This window comes from Prionailurus viverrinus, chromosome A2, assembly GCF_022837055.1.
Source record: "Prionailurus viverrinus isolate Anna chromosome A2, UM_Priviv_1.0, whole genome shotgun sequence".
NCBI lineage: Eukaryota > Metazoa > Chordata > Mammalia > Carnivora > Felidae > Prionailurus > Prionailurus viverrinus.
Genome location: NC_062562.1, coordinates 71,113,741 through 71,134,961, shown reverse-complemented (window position 1 = coordinate 71,134,961; position 21,221 = coordinate 71,113,741). Strand labels below are relative to the sequence as shown.

The 21,221-nt window shown below is 41.8% G+C and overlaps 1 protein-coding gene across 1 annotated transcript in view; it reads left to right on the top strand.

Moving 5' to 3' along the window:
* Positions 1-21,221, top strand: part of HECW1 (HECT, C2 and WW domain containing E3 ubiquitin protein ligase 1) — a 409,193-nt gene that overhangs the window by 313,179 nt on the left and 74,793 nt on the right. The window contains exons 16-18 of the mRNA XM_047850881.1: positions 6,567-6,706; positions 8,464-8,585; positions 11,357-11,542. Of these exons, the coding sequence (XP_047706837.1) occupies positions 6,567-6,706; positions 8,464-8,585; positions 11,357-11,542 (448 nt within the window). The remainder of the gene's footprint in view (positions 1-6,566; positions 6,707-8,463; positions 8,586-11,356; positions 11,543-21,221) is intronic.

Here is a 21,221-nt window from a genome sequence, read left to right as displayed (position 1 = left end):
GGTTGAAATTCCACAGGCAGAAATAGTCTCTAGGTCTGTCTTGCCAGACAGAGAGGCTGAAATTGGGGGAGCATCACCAGGCTATATCTATGAGAGGTGCAGTTTGAGCACTAGAAGAAAATAATAAATCAAAACAAAGTAAGCACCTTGACCTCTGACATAAAAATCCATGAAAGTTCATCATGTTCTTGTTCTATAATATAAAAATTAGTCCAAGTCCATCCTGAATCAGGCCTCTAGAGAAGTTCTGAAGGCTTTAATGTGTAAATTCCTGTGCCCTCCATGGAGCCCAACACTCTGGGAGAGGCAGCCAGACTTTGCGGAATAGGAAGTTGTGTTTTGCTGCATCCATCTGGACAGATAAAAAGAAAAGGAATTTAAAGATTTGAGAAAGTACTTATTTCTTGTGAAAAAGCCTACTTAGGGAAGGAAAGGTCAGATGACCTTGAGATAAGTATTCAGGCTCTTCAGCACTTATCTTAAGCTATCACTTTCAAGCATGTACGGTTTTTTGGTGATTTGGCATGATAACAGCAGCCACAGAAAGTATACTGCCAGTCTTTTCCCCATCACGGATGTGATCAGTCACGGGGGTCAGTTTTTGATAACCTGCAGTTGGTTATCGGGAGGAGTTTACAGCCATCACTGTCTCACAGCAAAACGGAAATATTGTCAGTGTTGCAAGAAGATGTAGGGGAGGAAAACTTCCTAAGGAAGGAAACTTCTAGGTTCTTGACGTAAGATTAACACGAGAAAAGCAAACTTAATTTCTTATGGATGGGAGCTCCTAGAAATATGAGACTCAAAGAAGTGACCAAAGCAGACAGCTTTTATATCTTTTAGAGAAAGAAACATTTGGGGTGGGGCAGGGGGTGAAGAATTGACAAGACAAAAGTTTCGGCTTGGGGTAATAAATTAGTGAAGAGTAACAAGGTTTGTTTACACAGTCTTCCCCACCCTGATTCCGTATCCCTGATGATAAGGATGACTTCCAGCCTCCGGGTACAGGAAGGGTGCCCTTCACAAGGCGAATTCATTTCCTGCTTTCAGGAGAACAGAGGAGGGTCAGAGTGTCCTTCTGCACTGGCTGGTTTTTAAGTAACTTTAATTCAAAATAATCAATATGCCAAAATGGCATACTTTAAGGTGGCCTGCCCTGGACCCCATCAAAGGAGTTTCCCTGGACTCCTGACAGCATGATTGTGAAAGTCAGGTGTGTTCGTGCAAGGAGGCACAGACTGAGAAATGCAGAGTGCAAAAAGCAGCCTATGGTGACCACACTCAAACTTGGCCATTCCCCAAACTTAGCACACCCTTCCCAGCCTTTATAGCTTTGCCACATGCTCCTACTGCACAGACGTCCCTCACTGTCTGCCTTCCACCTGGTATCCGTCTCCATTCTGCAAAGGCTCAATGAGAACATCGTGTGGTCCCGGAAATCTTCCCAGAACCCTCCAAACAGAGCCCGTAGTCACCTCTACTACAACCTTATGACTGATCGTGCCTGCCTCGAGCACAGTCCTTACCTTCCATCTTATTCTTCTCTGTATCCCTGCCAGTGCCTGGGATGGTGCCAGAGTTTAACAGGACTCAGTGTAAGACAGTTTCTCTAGTTGATTCTTACACTTTCAGAATATCCTGAAATAATTAAATTTACCTTCACAGATATTTATTGAGCAAACAGAAGATAGAAGTATATATTCACATTTTAAATAATATACTGGTTGGTTGGTTTTTTAGTTATTTGGATGAAGTTTTTCTATTATTGAGAAGTGGAATTTTTAAATAGGAAAAAAAAATGCTGTATGCATAACTCTTCCACCCCAAGGTTGACCTTACCTCTCTTTAATCTCCATGTACATGCACAGGACTTGCATAGTTGTGATGATAAAATATAGTTTTATATTCACATTTCATTTGCCACACTATAAGCATTTTCCTATTGCTACATAGCCTTAAGAGTATCATTTAGATGGTTGCGTAGTATTCCAATGAATGGATGTACTTTAGTTAATTTGCCATTTTATTGGATGTTTTCCTGGCTGCTTTTTATCACTATTTTGGACGAGGCTAAAGGTCCTGTTAAATATTAGTATTGTCTTATGTAGAATGTTTCCTGGGGGTTATAGTCCCAAAAGAGCAGGCCAAGGGGGATCACTGTGGTTTTGGTATTTGATATCAATGCCTAAATGTTTTTTAAAGTGTTTCTGTGGTTTCAGTATGTCAGCAACAATAGCTTTACTTGGTCTTGTCTGTTGGTATGTTTTTGTTGACTTAAGAGGTGCTCCTGGTATTTTGGTTCTTCTTTAGTTTCACTTCTTACAGGGAGGGTCAACTTTTGTTTCCTTAAGCTTTTCTTTTACCAAGTGTAGCTCCTCCCTTGAGAGTTGTATGTTCTTGGGCTTCGTTTGGGTTTTGTTTGCTTTGGCTTGGTTTTGGAAGGTTTTTTCCTTGTTTGGTTTTGTGTGTGCCTGTGAGGGGAGGGCTGTTCATTTATAAATTAGATATTCCAGTTGTCTTTCTTACCAATTTCCATAAACTCTTTGTATAAAATTTGCCCTTTTGCTGAAAAAAAAAAAGTCAGTGATGACACTGAAGGATGGTTCTTGATGAAATGTAAGAGAACCTGCTTTCTGACTCCCTCTCTCATCTTTAAAGCAGAGCAAGCCTCTAAGGCTGCCATCCTGCCCTTGCTGAGTGATCCCTCCACAAACTGCTGAGTGACCTTCTTCCCCAAAACTTCCCCTATACTTCAGCAAAGATCAGGGTGGTACCTGAAATTTGAGGCAGTAAGGCACAAGACAACCAAGGTCCAACTGAGGACACAGCAGGTTGCAAAATTACTGACATCTTCATCATCAAATGAGATCATATTTATTCATTAAAATTCTCTTCTGTGGTCACTGCTCTTTGGGAAGGAAATGTGAGGCTACAACTTTGTTTGTCTAAGCTCTGTTCTGAGTATCTACTGCCGAGTAACAAACCACCCAAACCTGGTGGTGTAAAACAATGATAATTTATTGCTACCATCATTATTATTATCATCATTGTTACTTGTCATTGTTCTCATGGTTGACCGGGTTCAGTGAAGCCATTTTCTCTCGGGGTATCTTATGGTTGCAGTAAGAGTGGGCTGCGGCTGGTGACCCATATATCTGGAGGTTAATGCTGGCTGTTGGCTGGGACCTCAGCTGTGACTGTCAGCCAGAATACCTACATGTGGACTTCCGTGTAGCCTGGGTTTCCTCACAGCATGGCTACAGCATTCCATTACAAACTGTCACTTACATTATTGTCAGTTAGTCAAGGTCGCCACACAATCTTCCCAGACTCAAAGGGAGGGGACATTGATTCTACCTCTTAAGAGATGAGTCTAGAAGGTTCTAGAAGAGCATGTGGGACTAAAAATATTGTTGAACCATTTTTGGAAAATGCAACCTGCCATGAGTCATTTAGGGGATCCTCCCGACAGCAGCTCCCTTGATCTTTGGCGGGCCCCATTCTTCCCCTGGTCAAAGTTGCACACTTACTCCCACCATGGGGCACTCCCTGAGTTCCAACAAAGAGAACACCTCAGACAGCCATCCTTCCTGACCTTCCCCACAAGGGGGTAAATAAACATGGGTATTTCTCTGTATAATTCTTTGCTCATTCCTGCCCCCTCCATGTTTTCTTATTAGAGGCCTTCTCAGGAATGCCTCACAGTAATTGCTACAGGCGAAGGTGTCTTCTGACAGGTGTCAGGAGTGAGTGGCTGAGCCTCTCTAGATAAAATACAATGTAAAGAAACAACCAGTGATTCTTAAATGTAGATGTAGGTAATGCTACCCGAAGAACTTCTTAGAAATGCAGATTTCAATTTTATTTCAATATCTGCGATTATAACAGTTATTCAGCTGATTCTCTCCCAAGTGTTCAGTCTAGAGACCACACTTGAGAAAAAAATTCTTTTTTAAGGTCAGGGAAAGAGGTCACTGGTCTTCAGAAGCCCTGCCACAACAGACCTTGTCTATAATGGTACGTCCCCCTCGCCCCATGTTAGACTGCATTTGGAGACCTGGTTATTCACTGCTCCCCAGATTCTCGCTCTCCTCCTCTTCATGCCTCTTCCTCTGCCCTCATATCTCTTTCCTGGGCACAAGACTCATATAGCAACCAACGTTCCCTTGGCTGTTGTCACTTGTATGATCTTAACGACCTCCAAGTCAAATATCCAAATCCACACCAAATTTTCCCTCCCCACCTGCCTGTCCTCCTCTTAAGTGTTGACTCCTTCACCTGCCTTCACAACTGTGTCCTCTGTCTTCAACCTCCACATCCAGGCAGGCCCCAAGTCCTGTTGAGTCTACGTGTAAAATCACACAAATTCTATGGCTAAATTTCTCTTGAATTTGGCTTTTTCTCCCATTCCTGCTGTGCCTTGAGGAAAAGGGAAGCTGAATCCTGGTCGTGTGCCTCAGCAGGCTGAGACATTAGGCAAAATAGAGGTTATATGGGGAGGAAAAGGGGGCTACCCGGCATGGAGGAAGGAGAGCAGGGGAACAACACAGCTGGACATCTGCCTACAAAATACAGTGTGAATTACACAGAGCAGGCTATCAGGGGCAGGGAGGTTTAGGAAATTTCTCTGAGGATTTTGGGGGCAGAGGTAGGAGATCTTAGTATCCCTGCAGTGTGTGGGTGCCCCCCCCCAGCAGCATGCCTGCAGAGCCACCATGACCCACCATCCTTGCCTGGGTCCAAGCCTTTAGCACCTCCAGCCTAGACTGCTGCTGTGGCTGGTTCCCAGCTGCTTTCCCTAATTCACACTCTCCTCCTCCAATGGATTCCCCACCCAGATGGCATCATCATCCTCAGTGCATAGCTCAGCTTCTCTCTCTTTTTCAGCAGCTAGCCAGCCCCTACATCAGTGGTTCTCAAAGTTGGTCCCTGGACCAATAGCATCAGCATCACCTGGGCATGAGTTAGAAATGCAAACTCTTGCCTCCTCCCTCCCCAGACCTTCTGGATCCGAGAAATTCTGGGAGGGGGGGCCAGCAATCTGTGCTTTAACAAAGCTGCAGGTGATTCAGACACAGGTCAAGTTGGCAACTCTGTGCCTAGAGAATCACATTCAAACTGTGGCCGGGGCATCCTGTCAGCACTCCCCACCTCCCCCCCCCCCACCCCCAATGCCTTAGTACCGCCCGGGAACCACACACCCTGATGCCACCCCTACACATCTGAGAGTCCCCCAGATGAACCCTTCTGTGCATGGTAGTCCACGTTCTTTCCCTACAAGCTTCCCAAAAGGTTCACACTGACTTCAAAATATATACAGCTTGGGTGGGGTGCCTGGGTAGCTTTGTCAGTTAAGTGTCCAACTCTTGATTTAGACTCAGGTCATGATCTCCCACTTTGTGGGATCGAGTCCTGCATCAGGGTCTGCACTGTCAGCCCAGAGCCTGCTTAGGATTTTCTCTTTCTCTCTCTCTCAAAATAAATATATAAACATTAAAATATATATGTGTGTGTGTGTATATATATATATATATATATATGTGTGTGTGTGTATATACATATATATATGTGTGTGTGTGTGTGTGTATATACATATATATGTGTGTGTGTGTATATACATATATATATATGTGTGTGTGTGTGTGTATATACATATATATGTGTGTGTGTGTGTATACATATATATATACACACATACACATATATATATATATATATACACACACATATGTGTGTGTGTGTGTGTATACACACACACACACACACACACACATATATATATACATGCAGCTAGGTGTTTCCACATCTATGTCTTACACATCAGGACAGTTAATTCACGTTGCTGGAGTCATGGCTTATATTCTATCCCCCTCCTTGTCCTGTCTTGACTGTGTATGTTCAGAGGGTGATATCCTATTCTCATCCTGACTTTGATCTAAAAGTCCAGGATACAGCCTGGGCATATTGGAAGAGTTAGTAAATATTTAGTAAGTACCTGGCCAACTGCCAACTGACTGAATCCCCAACTGGGGAAGAAAAATAAAATGAGCCTTCAAATCAGCAGAAAACATTCATTTGTCAGCCAGCATGTGTCTAACATTTAATATTTCCACAATCCCTGCCCGTGGTATCAGTTACCTGTTGGAGAAAAGTAAGTGAGCAGGACTGTTATTCTGGCTTATAGACTTGTCACAATAACAGAAAGGTAATGTGATATCTTAGTTATAACATTTAAATTACTTCCCATACCATTATTTTGGACTTAGCCTGGTTTTGTTTAATGCAGGGCAGAGGCTGTTTTTGTGACTAGTTATTATTTGTGTTGATGTGTAAAATGTCACTATACTTGAAACTCATCACAGTTTACAAAACAAAAAGAAGTGTGGCCATCCAGATATAGTTGTCTTGTTAATTGTTTTGGTATCTTATGGGAATTTTAAGCATTTGTTTCCTGACATCCAAGACAATTCTTCACAGATTTCTCCAGTTATCTGATTCAGAACATCAGCCCCCAACAAGCCAATAAGCAAAAGTTAATTCCTGTCTTTCCATTTTCTGATGCAAAGGTATCAAAATATTCAGCGAACCATTGCAACAGAGAGACCAGAAGAAGATTCTGGAGGCCAAAGTTGTGAGCAGGTCCCAACAGGAGGCAGTGGAGGCGGTGGGAGCGACTCAGAGGCTGACTCTTCTCAATCAAGCTTAGGTATGGGAGGAGGGGGACCGAGACTCCTGGGATGGCATTCAGCGGCAGTGTGACAGAGAGTGTGAGCCCCTGCCCTGCCTTGTGGGATGGTGCCTCGCAGTGGGCCTTGGGAATGGAATTGGGGAGGTCAGGGTGGAGGGGAAAGAGGCTTGGTGCCAGCAGGGAGAAACAGACAGGAGTTTCCTACCAGGAACATCAAGGAGAAGTGCATTCACAGTAAGAGAACTCATACTTGTGCATCAAGACAATTTGTTCAGTGGCCTAATCATTTCTTGTTAAGTAAATTTATCTGTTGGTGTCCTAAGGATTTTCCACTTATAGATAAAACATGCAATGAAATTTCACAGTCTACTTCAAAGAAGCCACATGACAACACTGGGAATAATTATTTGTTTGCATTTAGAATAAAATACAATTCCCCCTGAGGGAGCAACCTGGAGTAAAGAGGTTTTCCGGAGAGTTTACCTGATGCACTCCACCCCGGAGTCTCTTTACCTAATACTGTAGGCGAGGCATCTGCCAGGGGTCTGCTTTTCATGTCTCTGAATCTGCCTGAGTGGAGCTCAGATAAGAATATTCGAAAGGCATAGGAGACTGCCTTCAGCTTTTTATACCTGTGATGACGTAAGCTTATCACCGTGACATCCTAATAATCCCCTCTCTCTTAAATTGGGTTAAATGACAGCACACTGGAAGCAGTGAGCAAGCAGGAATGTGCCTCCCGTTCTGCCAGCTCGCAGCTGCCTACAGTGATGCAGATTAGTGGACATTTTCATGTGTGTACACAGTCCCACCAACAGTTGTAACTGCATCCATTCTATTCATTTTACCAGATATGGTAGCTAAACTTACTGGCTTAGGTTTTTCTGTTATTAATTTCTTCGACCTCTGGGAGAGATGAGGTAAAGTGGTTGAGTAATGAAAAACATTAGGAAAACAATAAACAGAAAATTTCTTTCTGAGTTTGGTATTAGATCCCTTGGCATTTGCTGTGTCACAAACTATCCCAAAGCGTAGTACCTTAAACTCCATGTCCTGCATCTTTCCCACAGGTGAGCCATTGGCGCTGAGCTCCGCGGGGCTCACACATGCATCCTGGGTCAGCTATCAAACCAGCCACTGGCTGGCCGGCCTGAGAGGACCTCAGTTGGGCCGGCTTGTCCCTATTCCCCGTAGTGTCTCATCTTGCACCAGGCTAGGCCAAGCTTGTCCTCACAGAGGTGCAGGGTTCTCAGAGAGAGTGGGGACACACAGACTTCTTGAAACCCTGGCTCAGAACTTCTGCCAAATCCTGTTTCTTAATGCAAGGTACAAGGTTGGCTCAATTCACCAAGGGGAGAGGCACAAGGCTAGCCCAGTTCCCCAAGGGGAGAAGCTGCAGTCTTGTACAGGTGGGTGTGGATGCAGGGAGGGCAAGAATTGTGCTCCTTCCTGCAAACAGCCAAGCTATGGTGAGCAACTCATAAAGAGAATAAGAAGTAAAGTCATTGTAATAAAAGGGACAAGATGTTCAAGGACCTGAGCCTAACTGAAGTTATGCAGAAGGTCTCTTAGGAAGCAATGACTCTTAACTGGCACACACAAAGTGATACGACACCTGCTCCTATCACTGTGACACCTGATCAGATCACCATTCAGAACAACAGTCTGTTCCAGCTGTCTGGGTGAAGGCTTGTGTGCTGCTGTTGTAGAGAGAAGCACTGTATTTGAAATGCCTTTTCTGATGCATCCTTTGCTTTGCTTCACTTTTTTTCCAGATCTGAGGAGAGAAGGGTCACTTTCTCCAGTGAACTCACAAAAAATCACCTTGTTGCTGCAGTCCCCAGCAGTGAAGTTCATTACCAATCCCGAGTTTTTCACTGTACTACACGCCAATTATGTAAGTGCTCCAGAATGCAGAAAGAGCCCACCTGGCTCCCATCAAACCCAAAACACTCTTTTGCAAAGTTGTTTGATAGATTAAAGAGGGTAGCATTTTAACCCTGGCAAGATTGAAAAAACAAACAAACAAACAAAAACACCTCAGCCCACTGTTTTTATTCTCTGTGAGTCTCCCAAAAAGGAGAAAAGCTGGATTGGCCATGCTGTTGCTTCTTCAATTTTGTTAGGCTCAAATGTATTAATGTCAGTGATAGTGGTTCAGAAGTAAATGCATGTTTCTCTTACTGTTAAAATTTTAAAGGAACAAGATTCTGAAGTTGACAGATTCCCTTCAGCCTGGATTATATTATAAAATCACTTTCATTAAAGAAATTTTGAAATAGATTTCTCCTAGATAAATATCTAGTTTTCCTTTTAATAAAACTAGTTGTTTAAGTATCATGCTTAAGTTATATTTGATGTGAGTTTTACATATAGTTTTTCTTTTCTTTTTTCTTTTTCTTTTTTTTTTTTTTTTGTATTTTCAGGAAAGCAATGACATGCTATCACTATATTCATTAATCCTTTCATTTGACAAACATTTTCTGTGGACAGACACAGACCTAGGTGCTGGCATTACAGAGACAGTGTGACACCTGAACGGTACAAGCTGCCCAGTTTCTGCAGCAACAGACATGTACAAAGACCAGCGTGATGAGTCAGGACAGGGCTTGACCTCAGGGAGGAATGAAATGCTCTGAGAACACAGGAGATATAACACAGGGGAGCCATCCCTGATGAGGCAACTGCTGAATTGAGTCATAAAGGTTGAAAGTTGGTGGGGAGAAGCTCCAGAGAGAGGGAGAGAGGACACAGCTGTGACCCAACCCAGCCGGGGGTTGGGTCTGTGAAGGTGGGATGTGGTGACCCACAAAGCTGGGAAGAGGGGCTGGAGAATGAGTAGTAAAACGCAGGGTAAATCATGAAAAGGAGCCTGGCTCTACTTGGGAAGGAACCAACAGCAGTCTTAGGCATTTGTGTCACATGGTCCAACGTTTGATTCAACATCTTCTCGAGCAGAAGTGCAGGAAAGATGAAGAAGCTGTGAGGCTAGAGGCTGATCCAGGCTCATAAGTGAGAGATGATGGAGGCCCGCCCTAAGAAAGGGGCCAGGAGAATGGAAAGGGGGACAATTGTGATGGAGGAGTGGTGGGAGTGAGGACTGGAGAAAGTCTGAGTCCTTTCCACTTTGGGCACCTGAGTTAGGGGGTGTCTCCATTAGCAGGTGCAATTGTTTGATTAGGTGACAGAGGCTATGGCTGGGGAGGAGACCAGTTTTTAGCAGGTTATATTTGAGAAGCTACTGGGACATCCATTGTTAGACCCAGAGCATCTGCCCACTAGTACAGGGATGAGTCACGAAGGGGGACACAGATGCTGGATATTGATGCCCTGGAGCACCGGGGCAGCAAGCAGTGTTTGCTTTCACCACATGCACACCAGCCCTGTGCACCATTTGGTGTCGTAGACTCTGGTCCTAAAGTTCTTTCTTGTCCAGCAAGGAAACAGGATACAGGATTAAAATGCGAGAGATGGCTAATGTCCAGGAGGAGACAAGAGCCCTGATTAAGGGTCCTTGCTCTGTTTTTATTAGGATCAGAAGTCTTACAAACATGGTCATGGACGTGCACTAAAAGACAGTAAATCTGTGAACATTAACTCATGAGTGTGAGGGAAAGGGGGCTTTGAAGATATCCAGTGTTAGAGGTTTGGGTCAATATAAAACAAAATCCTGGTGCTGGGCAGATGGTTGTTAACGGAAGACATGAGGTGCCGTGTCTGTTTATTTTAGCTCCCTAGGGGATAAGAAAGCTACAGAATGCTACCTCAGGGTCAACAAGGTACCTTTATTTTGCTAATTAGCTCTGCTTTGAGCAACTTCATCCAGCAGAGGTCTATAGCCCTATTTACCTGTTTACCTAATCTGGTCCTTCCTTCCTGTGAAAGCAGCTTTCTGCCATAGTACTAAATTGGGGGGTGTAACCACCTTCAATACCTAATCTTATTTACCTCATATACCTTTGTATTGGGGCCTTTGCCCCACCCTCTCTATACTGGGGCCTTTGCCCGGCCCCTCTCTATACCTATTTACCTAATCTTGTTTACCCAAACTTGGGTGTGAGCATCCTATGGCTTTGTAATTCTTTATGCCTTGTTAACCCATCAGTGCAGGGTCAGGGAATTCCTAAGCTTATTTCCCACAATTTGGCACAATTGCAAACTCCTGAAACTTTCTTCCTGTCTTCTCATCTCCAACTCGTCCACACACAAAGGTCCAGCCTTAAATCCCCAGGGACCTTAAGTTACTGCTCCTTGTTACAGACCTATAAGAGGAGGGAGGGCAGACCTGTGCAGACTAGGAAGGAAGGGTGGAGAGAGGAGCAATGGTCCCAATGGTGGAGGGAGACTCAAGAGAGCCCAGTCCAGTGCTGACTGACAGAGGAGGGACGAGGGGCAGGGGAGCTTTTGAGATGCACCCGGAGGTCGACAGTGTCCAAGGTTGCAGAGGAGCTTTGGGTAGAGATTGCCAACAGGCCCATGTGTGTTTACGGTGCACATTTAATTTGGGGGCAAGATCTCCACCTCTGAGGTTTCCCCCTCAAGGCTCACAATAAATCACTGTGTTAGCTATCGGGTTACACTGCGTGGCACTCAAAGTGTACTTGGTCTGTGTTTTTCTTACCCACCCCCTCCCACACCCTACCCAAATCGTCCCTGACCCCCTCTCAGGGTGCCTACCGAGTCTTCACCAGTAGCACCTGCTTAAAGCACATGATTCTGAAAGTCCGGCGGGACGCTCGCAATTTCGAACGCTACCAGCACAACCGTGACTTGGTGAATTTCATCAACATGTTTGCAGACACGCGGCTGGAATTGCCCCGGGGCTGGGAGATCAAAACGGACCAGCAGGGAAAGGTGAGTGTGCCTGTGATTAAACAGGCTCTTTATGTGAAAGAGAAAACCCATGAGAAAGTGAGGAGGGAAATTGTGAGGACAGGAAAGTCTGTGTCTCAGAGATGTGCCATCAGCTACCAGGAAGAAGAGAGAGGTAACTATTCACAGCAGGGTTTCCATCCTGTATAGGAAGTTTAGCGGCATCCCTGGCCTCTGCCCAGTGATGCCAATAGCATCCCCACCAACTTGGAATATTGCTATATGTCCCCTGGAGGGTATAATCATCATGCCCAGTTGAGAACTATTGTTTCCATGATTTTAAATTTAGGTTTGGAACCTGAAACCAGAGTCTGTTCAATGACCTTTCTGTTGTTATGCCTCCTTAGACAGCTAACTCTCAGGGAATGAAATTATTAGTTAAATGGGAGTGACATTATTAGATTACTTGTTGTGATTTTCCTAATAAGCCTTCAGTTCTCATTAAAACAGCCTGGCAAACAGGTAGGGTGTATTAGGCCCATGTGATGTTATTGGCTTGCATTGTGCCTTCGTGTGACCTTAACCAAATTGATCTTTCCCAATGATGTTTTGGAAGCATAGTTGAGTTTGCTAAAACAAACATGTTTTTTTCTTAATCACTATCAGTGACATCAAGGTATTCATAGGACAGGCTTAACTGTTTATTAAAGAATAGTCTCTGTGTATTCCTTTATGATCTGTGGAAGGGAGAATCCCTCCCTTTTTTGGGGTCAAAGGAATCAGAAATTTTGTCAGAAGACATGTCTCAGTGGGAAACTACATTACACAGTTCCTATGCTCTGCGATGGTCAATGTGCAAAGCCGCAGTTCCCCAAAGTAGGTTGATAGGGCATCGTTGTCCCCTGGGATCCACAAATTCCTCCCCACAAACCCCTTAGCATGTCTCAGAATCTGGCTCTCTGGAGTGTGTGGAGAAAGGATTTCCACCAATGCAAGTGTGTTGGTTCCATAAGACTGTCTGATCGGCTCCTGTGTGGTTGGATGAGTTGGAAGACAGTTGGGATAGGGGGCAGGGGTGGCTTTGTGTAGTAGAAAGGCCACCATAGCCAGAATCTGCTCCTCGGGACCTCCTCTTTTACCATATGTGTCTTCCACTTGGAGAATGACAGTGGTTTATGCCGGGAGGACTTGGAAATGTGTGTTAGGGTGGGAAATAAAGCCCGAGCCAGAACAGAAAGTAAAGGAGCATCTCATCAGAGCTGGGGTGCGCATATGCCTCATCTCAGTGGTCTGTGGTGGCCCCAGATACATTTATTGGTTAACCAAGCTGCGAAGAGTACACCACTATGAATCAATGAACAGAAGGGGTCACTATGGTGTATTATGCAAATAGCACATGCTCATGCAAACACCTTGCTTAGACTCAGATCACCATGAGGCCATGACTGCAGCTCTCACACTAGGGTTCGGACAGCAGGAGGCCCAGTGGGATGCCAGGGAAACCCCCCTCCCAGTGCCATCAGTCCTGGTCCTCCGTGGTCCACGCGGCCTCCTGGTCATCACAGTAGCAAAGAAGCACAGCAGCTGAGACATACACCAAGAATTTTAGTCATCTTGAAGTGCATATTTCTGGAAAAACATTTCCCCCCTGATTTTGTTTAGTGAGATGGTATCATATACAAAAAAGAAAGAAAAAGTCTGCATCTAAAATGAAAGGGTTTGGGGAGCCTGGGTGGCTCAGTCGGTTAAGTGTCCAACTTCGGCTCAGGTCATGATCTCGCGGTCCGTGAGTTCGAGCCCCGCGGCGGGCTCTGTGCTGACCGCTCAGAGCCTGGAGTCTGCTTCAGATTCTGTGTCTCCCTCTCTCTGCTCTCTCTCTGCTCTCCCTCCCCCACTCTCTCCTTCTCTCGGTCTCTCTCTCTCTCTCAACAATAAATAAACTCTAAAAAAAATTTTTTTTTTAAATGTGTCATCACAACCCACAGAGTAAAGAGCAACAGTGGAGGATAGAGGGGAAAATAGGAGGAGGGAGATGTGTAAAAGGCTGCCCCATCCCATTCTAAACACGTTGACTGGGGGCAAGTCCCTTTATAGCTGAGCCCCACGTTATCATAAAGTAGCAGTAATAATGCCTGCCTTCATGATTTTATAGCCAGATGTAAAGAGCAAATAAGTGGATGTGGGAATCTATGATAATACAGCAGATTAGTAATATCTGCTGTTCTTCCTCTTGATGCTGTGGGAAATATCCACACACAAAAATCCAACATCAAGCCTGGCAACTGGGAAGAATGCGAGAATACCTCATTGCTAAAGCCCATCAATGATGGGAATAGGTTGAGAAAACCATTTTTAGACTATATCCTACAGGCTCAGCCCTCTGACTTGGAAAGAATGTGCTGCAAAGGAGCCTGGGATTTAGGAAACCCGCTCACTGAGAAATGGTGTGGTGATAGGTCTCTATGCAAAAGCCATCTTCATAGATGGCCAGAGCAGGTTCCAGAATGCCACATCACATTCTCATCCCATCTGCTTCTTGCTTTATTAACACATGCAGAGATGACAGCCTTCATTTTTAGTGTATACCGTAGTAGGAATAGAAGGACCAGGACTAGCTGTTTGGTGTCTTTGATCATCCCCACAAAGGGTGACAGGGACAGACCTCTGAGAGTTGCACCACTTCAAGAGGACTGGAATAAAGGGCCAAATGGCATCTGACTCATCTCTTGTCTTGGAAAGGACACAGCCTCCTACCAACTTCGGTAGAGATTGTGTGTGGGCTTCAAGTGGGTCTAGGCCTGAGCCGATGAGGGGGCTCATCCACCAGAGACGGGGTGGGGCTGCAGGTTTGAGGGCAGGTTTGCGGGCCCTATCTGGGGCCCGGATGAGGCAGAGGCAACCTCTACAAAGGAATGGACACACAACAGCAAAGTTAAAAGGAGCCTATGAAGACTAAACTACGACATGAAGGAAATAGAATCTTTATCTGAGAAAAAATATATCTCATAGTATAATATTCTTCAGAAAACAGAAACATTTCATTCAACGTTTATTTATTTTTGGGACAGAGAGAGACAGAGCATGAATGGGGGAGGGGCAGAGAGAGAGGGAGACACAGAATCGGAAACAGGCTCCAGGCTCTGAGCCATCAGCCCAGAGCCTGACGCGGGGCTCGAACTCCCGGACCGCGAGATCGTGACCTGGCTGAAGTCGGACGCTTAACCGACTGCGCCACCCAGGCGCCCCAAACAGAAACATTTCAAAGGTATCTGATTATCATCCACAAAATGTTTAGGAGAACTTGACTTCTATTGGGTGAGAAGCAGCAGCCACAAACAGAAAAAAAGAGCTGAGAGGAAGCAGATATAAGAAAAAAGAACTACCGTGGGATCTGGCGATCCCACTTCTGAGTATATATCCAAAAGAATTGAAATCAAAGTCTCAAAGAGCTATCTGAACTCTCATGTTCCTTGAAGCGTCATTCACAATAGCAAAAATACAGAAACAAACTAAATGTCCATTGACAGATGAATGGGTAAAGAAAATGTGGTATATAAGAAGGGAGGTGGGGGGGGATGGGTGAAATAGGTGATGGGAATTAAGGAGTGCATTTGTTGTGATGAGCACCAGATGATGTAAGAAAGCGCTGAATCACTATATTGTATACCTAAAACTAATATTACACTGAATGTTAACTAAGTGGATTAAAATAAAAACTTAAAAAAAAAAAGATGTGTTTGTAAACTTATGTGTAGAAGCATATGGGAATAGAGCTGCTTTTAATTCAGTGAAACTACACAGTACATAATGCATCTTTCAGGTAACATCTTTTATTAAGACCTAAGTGTTAAACAAGTGTTGGCAAGGATGTGGATGAAGGGGTACCCTCTTGCACTGGAAATGCATTTCCTCTTGGTGGAAATGCATACTGGTGCAAACACTCTGGAAAACAATATGGAGATTCCTCAGAGAGTTAAAAATAGAACTACCCTACAATCCAGCAATTGCACTACTAGGTATTTAAACCCAAAGTAATACTAATTCAAAGGGATACACGCACCCCAATGTTTATAGCAGCATGATCTATAATCATCAGATTATGGAAAGAGCCCAAATGTCCATAGACTGATGAATGGATAAAGAAGATATGGTGTATATATACAATAAAATATTACCCAGCTATAAAAAGGAATGAAATCTTGCCATTTGCAACGACATGGATGGAGCTAGAGAATATTATGCTAAGTGAAATAAGTCAGTCAGAGAAAGACAAATACCATATGATTTCACTCATATGTGGAATTTAAGAAACAAAACAGGGGCGCCTGGGTGGCGCAGTCGGTTAAGCGTCCGACTTCAGCCAGGTCACGATCTCGCGGTCCGTGAGTTCGAGCCCCGCATCAGGCTCTGGGCTGATGGCTCAGAGCCTGGAGCCTGTTTCCGATTCTGTGTCTCCCTCTCTCTCTGCCCCTCCCCCGTTCATGCTCTGTCTCTCTCTGTCCCAAAAATAAATAAACGTTGAAAAAAAAAAAAATTTTAAAAAAAAAGAAACAAAACAAAGGAGAAAATGGAAAAAAGAGAGAGGCAAACCAAGAAATAGACTCTTAACTATAAAGAACAAACTGATAATTAGTGGAAGGGAAGTGGGTGGGGGACTTGGGTTAAACAGGTGATGAGGATTATTGAGTGCACTTGTGATGAGCACTGGGCGATATAGGAAAATGTTGAATCACTATGTTGTACACCTGAAATTAATATTACACTAAATCAACTGGAATTCAGAAACTTATAAAAAAATATATGGTATATACATATAGTGGAATATTATTCAACCTTAAAAACGAAGGAAATTCTGACACATGCTACAAGGTGGTTGAACCTAGAAGACATTATGCTCAGTGAAATGAGCCAGTCACAGAGGGACAAATGCTGCACAATTCCCCTTATATGAAGTATCTGAAATAGCCTCAGGGTAACAGAGCCCAATGGTGGTTGCCAGCAACTGGTGCAGGAGAAAATGGGAGTTCAGGTTCAATAGGTGCAGTTTACCAATTATTCAAGATAAGTAAGTTCTGGAGACCTGCTGCACAACATTGTGTTAACAGTACTGTTCCATCCTGTGCACTTAATACTGTACAATTAAAATTTTGTTAAGAGAGTAAGTCTTATGTTACATGTTCTTACTACAATTTAAAAAAGAAAGAAAGAAAAGAAAGGAAGGAAGGAAGGAAGGAAGGAAGGAAGGAAGGAAAAGGGGCGCCTGGGTGACTCAGTTGGTTGAGCATCTGACTCTTGGTTTCAGCTCAGGTCATGATCTCACAGTCCATAGGTTCGAGCCCTGCATCAGGCTCCACACTGACAGCTTGGAGCCTGCTTGGAATTCTCTGTCTCCCTCCCTCTCTCTGCACCTCTTCTGCTCACTCCTCTCTGTCTCTCTCAACATAAATAAATAAACATTAAAAAGGAAAAAGCAGACAAAATAAACGTTTTAAGATTGCAAGGAAAAGCAAAGTGTAATAGCATAGGGATAAAACAGAGCAGAACTGATGCTGTGTAAAATCAAATCACTGATATAGGACATGGAAACTAGCCTCAAAGTGAGGGAGGGAACCATATTGCAAACAAAGAGGGATAAGGTTAAAAAAAAAAAAAGTAAAAACCAAAAAGAACAAATCTCACCTTTTCAGCAAGGCCTACCCTAACCACCTAATTTAATACAAAAAGCATCCCAAGATCTCTAACCCATGTGTTCCACCATATAATTTATGTATTTGTTAGATTTACTGTTTTCTCTGTTTCTCCTGGCAGAATTCTAATCTCTTTGAGAAAAGGCATCTTTGTTTGCTCATTGATGAAACCTCAAGGACCTAGAATATTCCCAGCATATAATTGGCAGTCAATAAACATCTCTGTTTGATGAATGATCTATAGATGTTTCTAAAGAAGAAACCAGAATAATAGGTACAACAGGAAAAATTAAATACTAAATATAAATATTAATTAAATTAAATTATTAATTAAATATTGAAAATAAAACTCTGTTGTAAAATAAATTGTTCAAGTAGGCAGATTAATTGGGCTCACTGAGTTATAGTAAAATCAATTAAAATAAATTCTATATCTACACATATTCTGGAATGTGTAGATGGAGATTTAAAAAGATCTTACCAATGTATAGCCATGATAATATGAAAGTCACCTAAAAAAGGGTAAAAATAAGACAAGCTTAAAATTTTCCATTTATACAACTCAACTATAGAAATCCACAGGGCAAAGAGTACAAGTTATTGGTGAGAAAATATTATAGCCCCACAATTCCATATCCAGAAATGGTGTCATTCAAGTGTGAAGACACTAGAAAAATTTCAGAGCTCACATCCTCTTTTCCCTGTCCAAAGTAAACACCAAAAGCCATTTTCCAGATAGCTCACTAATGAAGCAGAACAAGAAATCAATAATGGGGAAAACATAGTATAAATGGACTATGGTGGTGAATATTTATCAATCAAATACAGGAATATTAATACAAATAATTGATTTTAAAATGCTTTAAAATGTTTTGGAAAAAACTCAATAAAATATGGGAAAATATGTATAAGGAAAATGGAATGAATGTATAAAGACAATCTGAATCATATCTCTACCCTGGAATAAAATTGACAAGGAAGTAGAAAGGGGACCAGAGAACGGGGCAAGGAAGGTTGTGCTAAGTCCCCAGTTGAGTGTAAGAGAAGTCAAATTGGATAATTTGAAAAACAAGGGCTAAATATAGTTATTTGATCAACTTAAAAGGCAACTATTTGTACCATTGAAAACAAGATTGCTGTTTCAAATTCCTACAAAAATAAAATCAAACAAAATACAATTTACATAGTAAAACACCAAAAAATCCATCAGGAAGCAAAGAAATCAGAAATAATAAAAATAAAATAACATAAGCACAGCCAAGCATAATAGTCATAGTGGTAGATGGAAATAGGATAAACCTGCATACCAAAAGGAAAACACTTTCAGATTTAGTAACAAACAGATCCAGCTTATTAAAAGACATACCCAAGAAATGATTCAGAGAGTTTAAAAAATAGAAGAACAAATATTAATAGAATTGGAAAACATTAACAGGAAAATCAGTGGTGGTATATTAATATCATACAAAGGAGATTTCAAATCTAGAACCATTAAATGGAGTCAAAGTAAGATTTTATATTAATCAATGGCACAACTAAAAGTTACAATAATCATGTATCTTATGAGTGAAATAACATCCTACCATATGAAGAAAACTAGAAGAGAAATACAAAAGGAAATGAAATAAATACACAATAGGAAAATGTGTTTTATATCCATCAGTTTGACAAACAGATGAAATAAGTCAGGATTTGAATAATTTTGTATTAATGGAACATATATACTTTTGTTAAAAATAGAGCTAGCATAGAGCTTAATTACATACAATTTTATTTGTCAATTGTACCTCAATAAAGGTGGAAAAAATAGAGATTACATGAATGGATAAACAAAATGTGCTATGTGCAAACAGTGGAAGATTATGCATCCTTAAAAAGGAATGAAATTCTGACACATGTCGCAACATGGATGGACCTTGAAAACATGCTAAGTGAAGCAAGTCAGAAACAAAAGGACAAGTATTATATTTCACATGAGGTATCTAAAAGTAGTCAAATTCATAGAGACAGAAACTAGAATAGAAGTTCTCAGGGGCTGGGGAAGGGAGGCAATGAGGGGTTAGTATTTAATGAGTACAGAGTTTCAGTCTTGGAAGATGAAAAAGTTCAGGAGATGAATAGTGGTGATCGTTGCACGACACTCAGAATGTACTTAATGCCACTAAATTGTACACTTAAAAATTATTAAAAGGGCAAAATTTGTGTTTTGGACATTTTACCACAATCTTTTTAATAAGGAATAAATAGTTTACAACTTCTTTACAAGATCCAATGGAACATTTTTTTAGGGGATAATATTTTGTAACACAAAACAAAAAAGCATAAGACTCATGTTGCATTCCATGGCCGTAAGTAATAGAGCTAAATTTTAAACAACAAATTTAAAGTCAGTCAGAAGAAGACAAATACCATAGGGTTTCACTGGTAGGTGGAATTTAAGAAATGAAACAGATGAACATGGTGGGGGGTGGGGGCAGAGAGAGAGGCAAACCATAGTACAGACTCTTAAATGTAGAGAACAAACTGAGGGTTGATAGAAGGATGTGGGTGGGGGATGGGCTAGATGGTTGATGGGGATTAAGGAGGGTACTTGTTAGGATGAGCACTGGGTGTAATATGTGAGTGTTGAATCACTAAATCCTACATCTGAAACCAATATTACACGGTTTATTAACTACCTGGAATTTAAATAAAAACTTGAAACAGCAACAAAAATAAACAATAACTTTAAACACAATCATCGAAAACCAACTATTTGCCACTTGGAGATTCAAAACAGTATTCTTCATGACTGTTGGGTTTTAAATAAAATCAAGACTTATAAACCATTGAGAAATTACTGAAAATGCATATCACCAGTACTTAATAAAACGTGATATAGAAAGACTGTGCTCAAAGGATTTGCACATTGGTTTTTATTATCAAACAAGAAAAATTTTAAAATATAAGCTTTCAAATTAATAATTTAGAGAAGGTTAAAAAGCAACAGTAATTGAAGCAAAAATTTATTTCCAAAATTTATTTGACAATAAAAACCCAGAAGTTCATGAACTGGAAAACAGTATAAGAAATAAAGGTAAGAGTTGTTTTAGAAGAGAAATAAATCAATCTAAGGAAAATAATACATAAAAACAAGGAATGAGTTATAAGAGATGCAGGGAAATTTTAAAGAGAAAATGCATACCTACTTATATAAATGTTTGAAATCAAAGTTAGAAAATCTAGAAGATGACGTGCCTGGGTGGCTCAGTCGGTTAAGTGTCTGACTTCACCTGAGGTCATGATCTCACAGTTCATGAGTTTGAGCCCTGTGTCAGGCTCTGTGCTGACAGCTCAGAGCCTGGAGCCTGCTTCGGATCCTGTGTCTCATTCTTTCTCTGCCCCTCCCCTGCTGGTGCTCTCTCTCTCAAAAATGAATAAATGTTAAAAGAATTTTTTTTAAAAAGAAAATCTAGAAGAAATGGATAATTTAAAAATAAATATATGTGATTTAAAAATTGACTCAAGAAATATAAGAAATCAAGTGAACTTATGGAATAAATTGGAAAATGCAACAATGAATTACTTGCCCAGTGCCACGTTTCTTTATGATCTATTCCAGAGTGAAGGGAAAGATAGAAATAGAAACAGCATAGTTCATTTTTTGGAGCAGTCATATCTTTGCTAATGAAATCAGACAAAAAGCAAAAATCATTGGCACAAATTTCAGTAAATTTGCATTGTAGAATTTTACTCAGCAGTAAAGAACAAACTATTGGTACAACAACTTGGATGAAGCTCAAGGGAATTGTGCTGTGTGGGGGATAAAAAATCCCAAAAGGTTACATAGTGTGTGATTTCATTTATAGAATATTCTGGATGTGACAAAATTACAGAAATGGAGAACAGATCAGTGATTGGCTGGGAATTGAGGGGTGGAGGAATAAGGGAGGGAGATGGGTGTGACAGAGGGGCAACATGAGGGATCCTCATTGGAGAGAACCATTCAATAACTGTGGTGGTGGATACGTGAACTTACACAGGTGATGAAACTG